At 39.1% G+C, this 13,568-nt stretch overlaps 1 protein-coding gene across 1 annotated transcript in view; it reads left to right on the forward strand.

The window, feature by feature from the left end:
- Positions 1-13,568, forward strand: part of CDKL2 (cyclin dependent kinase like 2) — a 67,021-nt gene that overhangs the window by 39,985 nt on the left and 13,468 nt on the right. The window contains exons 5-9 of the mRNA XM_045284355.1: positions 1,710-1,845; positions 4,085-4,383; positions 5,161-5,254; positions 12,685-12,814; positions 13,044-13,150. Coding sequence (XP_045140290.1) covers positions 1,710-1,845; positions 4,085-4,383; positions 5,161-5,254; positions 12,685-12,814; positions 13,044-13,150 — 766 coding nt within the window. The remainder of the gene's footprint in view (positions 1-1,709; positions 1,846-4,084; positions 4,384-5,160; positions 5,255-12,684; positions 12,815-13,043; positions 13,151-13,568) is intronic.

The following is a 13,568-nucleotide window of genomic DNA, read 5'->3' on the forward strand; positions in this document are numbered from 1 at the left end:
GGAGGACTTTGTGGATTGGTATTGGACATATGGGTTGATGTTGGACTTGTGGGCTTGGGCAGCACTGGGTTGGGATATTTTCTTGATGCGCACTTAACCTTTATATAAAACTCTTATAAATGAGTTTCTGTGGATTTGTTTCTCTAAAGTACCCCGACTAACACAGGGGTGAAGTGACGATGGCCTCTTCCACTGGCTTGATTGATGCTTGGTTTTGGGTTGTTAGAATAGCACCATGTCTCATGACCAGTAATGACCTCGGGGGAAAAAACGTCTGGGTCACTTGGGACTGTTCTTTCAAAGCACGGCATGTTTCCAGTTGAAGTTCTTTTTGCTAGTCAGTCAGAACCGAAGGCACAAATGTTACAACGACCCTTTGCATTCCCAAATCTGTTGTTAAAATTTGCCAAACCGAACTCCAAAATGGTCAGATAACTGCCCCATCTCTTCAATGGTTCATCGTCGGTCTTTGAGCATAGGTGCAGAAATTTTGTCAACATTTTTTTGTTGTTTGGGAAGTTGACAGATGTCCAGAATGAGGGTTGTCATCAATCAACATTTCACCTTTTTTGAAATGATAAAACCACTCGTACACTTGAGTTTTTCCCGGAGTGCTGTCCTTGTAAGCTGTGCTCAACCTCGCAACAGATTCTGCAGCATATTTCCCGAGCAGGAAACAAAATTTCACAGCTGCACATTGTTCTCTTAAATTGGCACCACAAAAAAACGAGGTTTGAGAGAAATTGCTTTTATGAAAAAATTCACTGTGACCAGAGAGAACCTTCGCTGGGTACACCACTGGGTGCACTAACTCAGAGTGAATTGCTGGATGCTTGCCTAGTAGGAAAAATGCATACTAAGAAATCTCAGCCCAGCGGAAATTTTTACCATTTTTTTTTTTTGGTGGGGGGTACCCCTTGGTGTATAGCACCACTATCCTTAAGCAAGAGGAGACTTGGTGGGGTCGTGGGTCAGTTACATGATAGGCTACTCACAGCTAGCTCAGTAGTTCAAACCCACCCTAAACATTTACACCCTCAGAAACCCACACAGGTGGGCAGTTCTACTGTGTCCTATTGGGTCGCTATGTGTTGCAGTCAACTTGATGGCAATGAATTTGTTTTTTTGTAGTGGTTCTTAACTGTGGGGAGACTGATGGCTATGATGAACCGCTCTTACATACATGGCTTGAGTGAGTTTAGAGACAGCAGTGAGAAGAAAAATTAGAGAAAGCTTTAAATTCTACCTTTGCTTCTCCCTTGCATTGCTTTGGGACAACCTTGCCTGCCCCTTCACTACATACATAGTAAGCACCAACTCTGGAACTTGGTTTATGCAGATTCTTATCAAAGAAGCACAAAAAACGAAACTGGGTGAGGCAGTAAAATCAGGTGCCCATGGGCATTGCCCTCTTCCTTCCCTCTTTTTACAACCTAAAGAGACCAACAATGCTTTCCTATTAAGGAAAGAAGAACCCCCACAAAAAAGCTCTCAGGGACCCCTCTGAGAACTGGCCAGGGTTTTGCTCATTTTAAATTATCTAGTGTAGTTGAACAAACTCAGTTTTTACTTTGTTTTTTTCCAATAGTTTTAGTGATATAAAATTCTCAAACTCAGTTAAAAAAAATAAACATCTTGAATATAATTTTTTTCTAGAGTTATCTGTCTCATACAATTTAAATATATTAACAAATATGTTTTTAATGTAGGTTTTCTCAGGAACTACAATTAAAAGTACAGAAAGATGGGAGAAATATTTCTTTATCTAAAAAATCCCAAAATAGGAAGAAGGAAAAGGAAAAAGATGATTCCTTAGGTGAAGAAAGAAAAACACTTACGGTGCAGGTAAACATCTCTGTCTTAAACATTGTATTCTAAGTTAACTTACCTAATTGTCCTTTTAGGAACCCTAGTGGCGAGGTGGGTTAAACGTTGGGATTACTAACGATAAGATCAGCTGTTCAATTTCACTAGCTGTTCCCCAGGCGAAAGTGAGTTTTTCTATTCCCATAAAAAATTACAGGCCTGGAATCCCACATGGGTAGTTCTAGTCTGTCCTACAGGCTCACAATAAGTAGGAAGAGACTAAAAAGGGCTTGAATTTGAGAATTATCCTTTAAGGAGCCTTGGTGACACAGTTTGTTAAGCATGGGCTACTAACCATAAGGTTGACAATTCAAACCCACCAGGCGCAACTTGGGAGAAAAATGAAACTGTCTGCTCCCATGCGATGTACAGTCTCAGAAACCCTAAGGAGCAGTTCTACTCTGTCTCATAGGGTGGTTCTCAGTCAAAATTGATTTGATGGGTTTGGGTTTGAATTACCCTTTTTTTTTTTAATTTACCCTTTCTTGGGTAAGTTTTTTTGAGTGATGAGCAAGCTGTTGATCTTTAACTTTGTTATGAAAAAGTATCTTTACTAGCAATTTCATATTTTAAAGCCTAACATGAAATGTATTAAGTGCTTACTGTACAATAATATTTTTCAGGAAATCACATTCATCTAGGGATAGCTATATATATGGTCATATTTGCACACATGTACATGGACACAAAAATATGCACATGCTTTCTTCCTTGAAAACATGAGAGAAAAATATTATTTCATGATTTTAAATAGAATATTTTAAAATTAAGAATTCGATAAAATTAGAATTAGAAACAAATTTAATTTGTTTTAAATTTAGTTTTCCTGCTAAGTTATCTAAGATCTGTTTGTGATAAGGCCTATCAAATCTACTACACACCTATGCCTATTTTCTTTATTCCCCGCCTAAATATGTAAGAACAAAAGCGTACATCTGTGTTTTTTTTTCAAGTAGTCATTCTTGGTTACTCTATTATGTTTCCCTGCCCCCTCAGGTGGGAATGTATACAAGGATAAAAATTAAGTATGTTACTAGGTTTCCAGTCATTCAAACATGTATGAGTTTATTCCAAACAAGATGTGTTTAAATATATCTCTGTGATTAGTAGATGGATGCAGATTCAGTTCTCTCTGTAAGATACTTCTCATAGTCTCATTAGGATGCCTTCAACAAAAGGTCCAATTCAAACAGTAGCTTCTGAGATCTGCTGGCCTACTTAAATTCAAGGCAGAGATCTTGGCTCCAAAGGTTATGACAGCTGTTTTGGAGATTCCCAAGGAGTAATTGTGACAGGCCTTTCTGAAGGACACAAGGCAAACGTGAGGGTGTATTCCATTTAAATGGAATACTGCATTGGTGAGAAAAGTGCCAGGAAATTGCATTGAGGAACTTTTCCCATGATGAATGATGGGAAACATTCCTCAAGGGTAGCAAGGGTGTCCAAGGAAAACCTCATTGGGAAACCTTACTCCAATAATCCTACAGCCCTGATCTTGCCCCTTCAGACTTTTTTTTCTGGTTCCTAGAACTCAAATGACATTGAAAAGGAATGTGTTTTGAGCTCCTTGAGGATGCCACAACCACTCCTTGAAAAATGGAGTAAATGAAAGACCACAGAATTTGGTGGGAAAGGGTTAGAGAGATGGAAACACACTTGTCAGAAGTGTATAGACCAGAGATTCTCAACCTTCCTCATGCCGCGACCCTTTCATACAGTCCTGCATGTTGTGTTGACAACCCCCCCAACCATACAATTATTTTTGTTGCTACTCATAACTGTAATTTTGCTACTGTTATGAATCGGGAAGCCCCTGCGAAGGGGTCATTCAACCCCACCAAGTGGTCATGACCCACAGCTTGAGAACTGCTGGTATAGACTTAGGTGGAGGATATATTGGAAAACAATAGTTTTGCACTTAATTATTTTTGTTTACTAAAAGTTTCTTTGATTTTGTAGCAATACTTTTTGACATGTGTATGTGTGTATAGTGCTAGAGTAGATATAAATTGTACCGCCATTCTTTTTGCATTTTCATAGTAAATGTCTGCACAAGAATCACAGGATTAATTTTAATTCATTGAGAGACTCATGAAAACAGGGTACAAAAGGTGTTTTCTATGGAACTCTGCTCTAGTTGACCAGGACTTTGTAAGAAGAGGTGATTTTTTTTCATTCTTAGATACTTAACCTTATTAATATTTTTGTTAATCATCAGGATACCAATACTGATCCCAAAATTAAGGATTCTAAAGTATTTAAAATAAAAGGGTCAAAAATTGATGGAGAAAAAGTTGAAAAAGGCATTCGAGGGTCAAATGTCAGCTGTCTCCATGAGAGTGGGACAAGCCACATCAAAGTAGTGCCTTCAACAAGCCTCGGAGACTGCAGCAGTGGCAGTGTGGATCACCCAAGGAACCCAGGCACGGCCATCCCTCCACTTACGCACAATCTTTCTACCATGGCTTCTGATATTAACTCTGGAATGGGAACTGTCCCAGGAGTACAGAATTATAGGTATGAATTAGCAAAGTAAGACAAAACTAAACAAAAACGCATCTGTTTAAAATGTATCTGCAGATTGCTAGTGTGTGTCAGTTCAGCCACATTACCTTACACTCAGGCTTCATTCAGGTCAGATTGCTCTTTGAAGAGATTTTTTTGGCCTACATGATGCTAGAGACTTTGTTTAGGAAGAGGGGTTCATGTTGTTAGGGTGCCATCAGGTCTGTTCCGGCTCAGAAGGACCCTATGTACAGCAGAATGAAACACTGTCCACGCCGGTGCCGTCTGCACAGATGTTGTTATGTTGAAACCCGTGTTGCAGTCACTGTCTCAATCCTTCTTGTTGAGGTTTTCCCCCTTTTTGGCTGGCCCTCACTTTACAAAGTATGATATTTCCAGGTGGTGCAAATAGTTAATGCACTTGACTGCTAGCCAAAAGGTTTGAATCCACGAAGAGGTACTTATAAAGAAAAGCCCAAAAATATTTTGACAAAAAATAAAAATCAGCCTTTGAAAACCCTATGGAGTGCTCTTCTACTCTGATGTACATGGGGTCACCATGAGCTGGAATTGACTCTAGGAACTGATTTGGTTTGGTAACAGTTGAGGGCAGAAGGGGAGGCATGAAGATAATGGTACAGGGCAGAATGTGTCACCAGATCTCTGTGCATTATATGCTTGAGAATAGGTAGTACATTCTAGTCAAATTTTAAGGTACTTGATAATGTGTCTTTTGATTTTGTGCTGGAAAAAATAATAATTGTTGATTTTAACATAATTTTTTAACAGAGTGGATGAGAAAACCAAGAAATACTACATTCCATTTGTTAAACCAAGTAAACATTCTCCATCAGGCGTTTTTAACATTAACATGGCCACATCAGTAAGTGATTTTTTGTGTGTGTGTGGGGAGTGAATATTTGTGTTTTATAACCCTGGTTTGTTTTGGAAGATTACTTGATCAACAGGTTTTTCAAAGTAGCTGGCTCAATACCATTTTGCTGGAATTGATGTCAGCTGTTTTCAGGCATTGCATAATCAAGGCTGGGTGGTCATTCTAGATCCTATTTCTGTTCATCCTTCCTTAGAAGAGACAAGCCAGAAAAGAGGCAAAGATTCAGTGAGGAAACGACCCACCTGAGTCTTTTAGAGGTGAATAAATACAGTGTCAAAAACATCTTTTATGTGTTTTACTCATCACTTTTCGGGTGACAAATATACAAATCTGATAGCTTGAATGAGCTATTTTATTTTGAAAAACCAATTTTCAGCTAATTATTTTGTAGCTGATTTTGAGCCAAAAACCCAAGCATTTGTTCTGTTAAAAGAGCAAACAGAAACATCTAAAAGAAACTCAAATACCAGCTATAAGACTCTTCAGTAGACTATCTGGGAGGTAGAAAGGCACAATGCAAGGCCTTTTCAATGGCTAAGTGTCCTTTGTTAGGTACTCCCATATTCTGAGAGATAACAGAAATAAGCTGTATTGGCAGAGAGAGTGAAATCTCTCTCAAAAAACAAGGATAATAATACTGATTTGCCTGTCATTTGGGCATTGGAGGACAATTTGTAAAGTTTTCAAGTTTCAATTTTAGTTAAATAAGTGGAGTTCAATATAAAATTATTACTTTGAGGGATTTTGCTTCATAATATAATTGCAGATTGTCAAAAACCAGACAGCAGTACCTGCTGGTGGTATATTCTTACCACTCACTGTCTAGGGATGTGAACATTTAAGCAGAACGTGAGAGCTTGGGCAGGAAAGTACTGTGTAAATACTTGAAAGACAATGTCAAATTTTAGTACTTCCACCAATCAACAGAAAAATGAGGAGTTTATTATTATTATTTACTTGGTTTTATTTTTAGAAGTTTATTATTGAGGGTAACAGGCTCTAGGTAAATTGTGAGTGATTCTCAGTTCTGGAGTCATAAATATCTGCCATTGATGGAATGGGACAAACCTGATTTCTACCTATCCTATGCCCTTGATTTCTTGGTCTAATTCTATGTCTTAGTCTCATTTACTATATATGCAGACTGAGTTTGGTGGAATAATTCCAGCAAGGCTAGGTTGACCTTAAACTGCCTCCAAGGGTGGAGGAAGAAAAATGTAGAGGGAAAAGATGCTGAAGATCAGCAGAATATGTTACAGAGTCTTCTTTCATGTGCTATAAATGCATTTATCAGGGAGTTATATGGAAACATTTTTTTTTAATTCAGGTAGGATAGACCTAAAGTCGTATTTTGCCTCTTACAGACGTGTTTTAATTTTATTCAGCTTTATTCTGAACTTAACATATAAATAATTGATGGTCTGTCCCACAGTCAGCCTTTGGTCTGATTTTAGCTGCTGATAATGAGCTTCTCGGTTGTGTCTTCCCATAGATATAGTCAGTTTGATTTCTGTGGATTCTATCTTGGGAAGGCCATATGTATCGTCTCCTTTTTCATGGTTGAAAAAAGCTATTTGCTATGAACACGTCATTGATTTGGCAAAATTCATGTGATCTTCAGCTTCATTTCTATCAACAAGACCCTATTTCCCAACTACTATTTCTCCCTCTTTGTTTACAACTTTTGCATTTCAATCTCCAGTTATGATAATACACCTTGATTGCATGTTTAATCAATTTCAGACTGAAGACATTGAAGACAAGGTGACCCTAATTGTATATGTTGAAATAGTAATTACTGATGATTATTTTTTTCTCGATGGTTGTAGGAGTAAAACAAGTTTTTGGCTGAAATATGACCCCCAAAAACTTGTTTTAAAAGTCTCCTTAAAGCTTCAGCAACAACCAAGAAAGTCCATGAGTTAGTTGGTCTTGGGGCAGCTCACCAAGCAAGTGCCTTCTTATCTTTCAGTCAGTATAACTGTAATGAATATGTGTCTGCCTCCCAGAAGAGTCTAGACTTAGTCTGCAATTACAGTTTAACTCTTGTGATTCTGTTAGAGGAGATAGTGTAATTCGATTGTCAGTATTTTAAATTTATTTATTTAATTAAAATGTTATAGAAAAATAATTTTTTCCCTTTAAACTATTCTTATTAGAGGGGGGTGGGAATAAAATAAAATACATGTGAATTATATGAAAGTAGAAATAAGAGTATAATGAATCTGCCTTATTCTACTATCCAGGTTTAACAATTATTAATTTATGGTCAGTTAGTTTAATCTATACTCACATTTGCTAAGGTATCTACTCCACCCAGATGTTTTTTGTTTTGTTTTTTAACATTTTATTAGGGGCTCATACAACTGTTATCCCAATCCATACACACATCAATTGTGTAAAGCGCATTTGTATATCTCTCTCCATTTAAACCCCCGACATTAGGTCCTCATTTTTCCCCTCCCTCCCCACTCCCCCCTCCCGCATGAGCCCTTGATAGTTTATAAATGGGTATTTTATCATATCTTGCCCTGTCCGACGTCTCCCTTCACCCACTTTTCGGTTGTCTGTCCCCCAGGGAGGAGGTCACACACAGTTCCATGTAATCGGTTCCCTCTTTCCTACCCATTCTCCCTTTACCCTCCCTGTTTTGCCACTCACACCACTGGTCCTATAGGGCTCATCCGTCCTGGATTCCCTGTATTTTCAGTTCCTATCTGTACCAGTGTACCTCCTCTGGTCTAGCCAGTCTTGCAAGATCGAATTCGAGTCATGGTAGTGGGAGCGGGGAGGAAACCTTTAGGAACTAGAGGAAGGTTGTATTTCTCATCATTGTTACATCGCACCCTGACTGGCTCATCTCCTCCCCGAGACTCCTCTGCAAGGGGATCCACCCAGATGTTTTAAACCAAAACATGGACATCATTTCAGATATAAAGAACATACTTTCTATTCACTATTCTATTATTACCAATTCTTTTTAAAAAAGGATTTATTGGTATATATTATTACCAATTCTCAATTGTTGAGGGCTTGAAGAGATTTAGAAGGCTTTTTGCTCTCCCTTGTGGATTTTTTGTTTTGCTTTGCTTGGTTGTACATATAGGGCAATTAGGTTGGAGTCTCATTGACTTAGAAGGGTTTGGGGAGGTAAAGAATTGTGGGAGTCAGTCAGAGACAGGAGTAAAATGAAGCAGTGAACTAGAATGGTTTTTGAGAAGGAGCTAAGTTTGATGTCCAAGAAGACAGTATCATCTGACTCAGAGGGACCTAACAAAGACACACATAACAAAAAGAGTAATGAAGTTATAATGTAAATGTCAAAAACAAGATAGGAGGAGATGTAATATATAAGTCAAGATGAGCTGTTCAAAACTAAGGTAGATAACAGCAACTATATGTTAAAATTGGTTAAGTGTTGTAAGGCCTGATCTTGCTGCTACTTATCTTTGACCTTTTACTGCTTAAGAATGAAGGTTGGCAGTGGGAACTGGGGAATATGCATAGTAACCAAGTTATCTACTTGTTGGTAATTCTCATCAATTTAATGAGGATGAGGTTTTAAACAAGTGGATGAAATAGTTTTGTGTTCTCTTCAACAAGTGGTGCTGGAAAAAATGGATATCTACCTGCAGAAAAAAGAAGCAAGACCCTTACCTCACTCCATGCACAATAATAAACTCAAGGTGGATCACAGACCTTGAGGTAAAACCCCAAACTATTAGGACCATCAATGAGGGAATTGGGACAAACCTGAGACCTTTGGTGAAGGGAAAACATAGGCTATCAGCAATAGGGAAGGACACAAATACAGATTAGGCACAAATTAACAAGTGGGATACACTGAAGATAAAACACCTGTGTACATTGAAAGAATTCATCAAGAGAGTAATAAGAGAGAGAGCCCACAGACTGGAAAAACATCTTTAGTAATGACACATCAGACAAAGGTCTTATTACTAAATTCTACAGTGCTCTGCTACCTTACAAAAAGAAAAAAACAAATTGCCCACTGAGGAGGTGGGCAAAGGACTTGCAAAGAAGTTTCACAAGGGCAGAAATCTGAATAGCCAATAACCATATGAGAAAATGTTCCTGATGATTAGCTATAAAACAAATTAAAACAACTATGCGATACCATCTAACACCCTCAAAATTAGCCCAATTCAAAAGATCAGAAATTAACAAGTGTTGGAGGGGCTGAGGCGAGATAGGAACTCTCATCCACTGCTGGTGGACCTATAGGTATATACAGCCATTATGGAAATCAATTTGGTGATATCTAAAACAGATGGAAATTGAGCTACCATATGACCCAGCAATTCCCCTACTGGGCATACACCCAGAAGAGGCAAGAAACAAACAATGGCCAGACATCTGTGCTCCAGTGTTCATCATGGCACAATTCACAATTGCAAGGAGTTGGAAACAACCCAAATTTCCATCAACAGATGAATGGATCAAAAAATGGTGGTATATACATGCAATAGAGTACTATGCATCCCTTAAAAAGCAGTGATGAATGCATGAAGCACATCACCACATGGGAAGAACTGGAGGAAATTATGCTAAGCAAAGTAAGCCAAGCACAAAAGGATAAGTACAACAGGAGTCCACTAAAGTAAGCTTAAAAATGTAAAAGGAGCACAGAGGTAAAGCTACTATATACATACATTCCAGGGGCCACACCCAATTCAGGGACACATATGGCAGCCAACTAAAAAGGAGAGGAAAAGAAAAAAGGGAAAAAAAGACATGGGTAGCGGGGGGAACATGGCACTAACCCACCCAAGGGGAGGGTGTTGTTTATATCTCCATAAGAGAGGGTCAGAGGAACCAGACTTCAACCTGGTGCACCAAGATGTGAATGCAACATACCAGCATGAAGCAAGGAACCAATAGAGATGTCTGCGGGGCTGGCCCTAATCCCAACTACGTGGACAACCCCCTTCCAGAAGAATGCACTACAGAGGACAGCATGGAAGCTACAGCTCAGGGTGAGGGGTATGTCTGATCTGAGCACACAGGAGCAAATGAAGAGTGAAGGAAAGAGAGTGGAACACATTCTGACCCACCAACCCCCAGGACTATATTCCAGCTCCGAGCACCAAATGCACAGAGAAGACCATAGGGCCGACCCCATCACAAGATAAGAAGTCACTCACTGACCCATATTGCTACAAGGGACACACTGGAGACACAGTGCAGTAATTGTGCCCGATCTGACCCCACCACACTGGGGTGAAACACTAAGGGCGTGTAACAGAGCAGCAAGCGGAGCAAAGCAATGAAGTCCCCAGTGAGTACCAAAAATAGACTTTGGGGCCAGGGCATGGCACCCCATCAGACTCTACCAGAAAACATGACTAAATGTCAACAAACACACCTGGAACTATTTATAGGGTTTTTTTGTCATTGGTTTCTTTTGTAGTTGTTGTTTGGTTCTTTGGGTTTTTTTTGTTTTGTTGTGCTCTGCCTTGTTTTTGAGCTTATTATTGTCTCTGCATGTCTATCTAGATAAGATTATTTGAGGGGGTAGGGACATGGGAGAGGGGAGGCGGGGAAAGGAAGTGGGTGTTACCAAATCCAGGGACAAGGAAACAACAAGTGATATGAAATTGATGGTGAGGAGGGTGTAGGATGCCTGGTAGGGCTTAATCAAAAGCAGTGTAACGGAGAGGAATTACTGAAACCCGAATGAAGGCTGAGCATGATAGTGGGACAAGAGGAAAACAAAAGGAAATAGAGGAAAGAACTAGGAGGCAAAGGGCATTTATTATTATATTTTTTAACATTTTATTAGGGGCTCATACAACTGTTATCCCAATCCATACACACATCAATTGTGTAAAGCGCATTTGTACATCGTTTCTCAAAACATTTTCTCTCCATTTAAACCCCTGACATTAGGTCCTCATTTTTCCCCTCCCTCCCTGCTCCCCCCTCCCGCATGAGCCCTTGATAGTTTATAAATGGGTATTTTGTCATATCTTGGGCAAAGGGCATTTATAAAGGTCTAAATATAGGCATGTATATATGTCAATATATTTTTATATAATGATAGAGTAGTTGATCTGTTTACATATATTTACATGTTAAGCATCAAGATAGCAGATGGACATTTGGCCTCTACTCAAGTACTCCCTCAATGCAAGAACACTTTGTTCTAATAACCTGGCATTTTATGATGCTCACCTTCCCGACATGATTGCTGAAGACAAGTGGGTGCATAGCTATCAAAAGATACAGTGTCAGGGGTCTTAAAGGCTTGAAGACAAACAAGTGGCTATCTAGCTGAGAAGCAACAAAGCTAAAGTGACCAGATTTTAACATTGGTAAAGCGGGACACCATTGATAAAACTCATATCCTGGCGAAATATCCACACGGCAGCCGAAAACTGTATACCCTAGCTTGTCATGCATTCTTTCCAAAAATCGGGACTTTTTTGAAACACTGTGGGACGCAGGACAAATTGTTAAAAATCAGGACTTTCCCGCCAAAAGCAGGACGTCTGATCACCGTAAACAAAGCCCATATGGAAGAGGCATACCAGCCTGTGTGACCATGAGGTGTCAATGGAATGAGGTAGCTGGCATCAAAGACCTAGAATAAAAAATCATATCAATGTGATTGAGGGGGAGTTCCGAGTGGAGACCCAAAGCCCATCTCTAGACAATTGGACATTGCCTTACAGAAGGGTCACAAGGAAGAGATAAGCCAGTCAGGGTGCAGTACATTACTGATGAAACATACAACTTTCCTCTAGTTCTTTAATGCTTCCTTCCCTCCACTATCATGACCCCAATTCTACCTTACAAATCTGGCTAGACTAGAGCATGTACATGGGTACAGATAAGAGCTGGAAACACAGGGAATCCAGGACAGATAAACTCTTCAGGACCAATAATGAGAGTAGCACGAAACCAGGAGGGTGAGGGGAAGGTGGGGGGAGAAAAGGGGAACCGATCACAATGATTACATATAACCCCTCCCTGGGGGGGATAGACAACAGAAAAGTGGGTGAAGGGAGACATCAATCAGTGTAAGACATGAAAAAAAAGTGTAAATTATCAAGGGTTCGTGAGGGAGGGAGGGAGGGTGTGGGGTGTGTGTGTGAAAAATGAAGAGTTGATACCAAGGGCTCAAGTAAAAAGAAAATGTTTTGAAAATGATGATGACAACAAATGTACAAATGTGCTTGATACATGGATGTATGTACATATTATGATAAAAGCTGCATGAGGCCCTAATAAAATGATTTAAAAATACTTTTATGTTTATAATGTTCTCTACATTTTACTTTATTCTAGCCCTTCAGTCTCACAAATTGTAAGACATGAGCATAGTAGTTACATACAGGAAAAGCTAGCTTACCTTGAGGCTAATTAATTTGTGTTAACCATTCTAACATTATTAGGTGACTAGTGAAAAGAGCCTCCTTCAGGCAAATAAGAAACGAAAAGAAAAAGAAGGGATTAAGACAGACGTCCGTTTGCCTGAGCTAAATTATAATCATCTTCCCGAACTAAGAGCCTTGGAAGGCATAGGTAAGTTTATGATGCTTATACTTTTTTCAGCACTTTTTGTTTATATTACGTAAAATTTATACCAAATAAGCTAACAGAACATTAAAAATTAATAGGAAGTTTATATATTTAAGTGTACAAATATGTGTATGCATGTATAAATACATACTGAGAAATGAGGATATAGAATATGACAAACTAACAAAAATGTCTAATTTTTTCTCTGTGATTATGGTTATTTTTTATCTAGCTCGAAATTCCAGGCTATCAAGGAAAGAGAACAAAATTCTTTCAGAATCTCGAATTCCATCACTGGCTGCTATTGACCTCTACACCCCCAGTGCTGCATTGCATCAGGTACAGACAAACTCTTTGCAAGTTGAATAGAACTTAGGTCTCTCTCATAAGCCCAAATTAAACCCAGTGCCATTGAGTTAATTCCAACGTATACTGACCCCATAGGACAGAGTAGAACTGTCCTCCCCACCCCCCACCGTTTATTTATTTATTCTTAAATCATTTTATTAGGGGCTCATACAACTCTTATCACAATCCATACATACATCAATAGTGTAAAGCACATTTGTGCATTCGTTGCCCTCATCATTCTCAAAACATTTCCTCTCCACTTAAGCCCCTGGCATCAGCTCCTCATTTTCACCCTCTCTCTCCCCGCTCCCCACTCCCTCATGAACCCTTGATAATTTATAAATTATTATTTTGTCATATCTTGCCCTGTCCAACGTCTCTCTTCACCCACTTTTCTGTTGTCCGT

The sequence above is a fragment of the Echinops telfairi genome, unplaced genomic scaffold (assembly GCF_000313985.2).
Source record: "Echinops telfairi isolate 266 unplaced genomic scaffold, ASM31398v2 ScPeMD7_7468;HRSCAF=8506_0, whole genome shotgun sequence".
NCBI classification, from domain to species: Eukaryota; Metazoa; Chordata; class Mammalia; order Afrosoricida; family Tenrecidae; genus Echinops; species Echinops telfairi.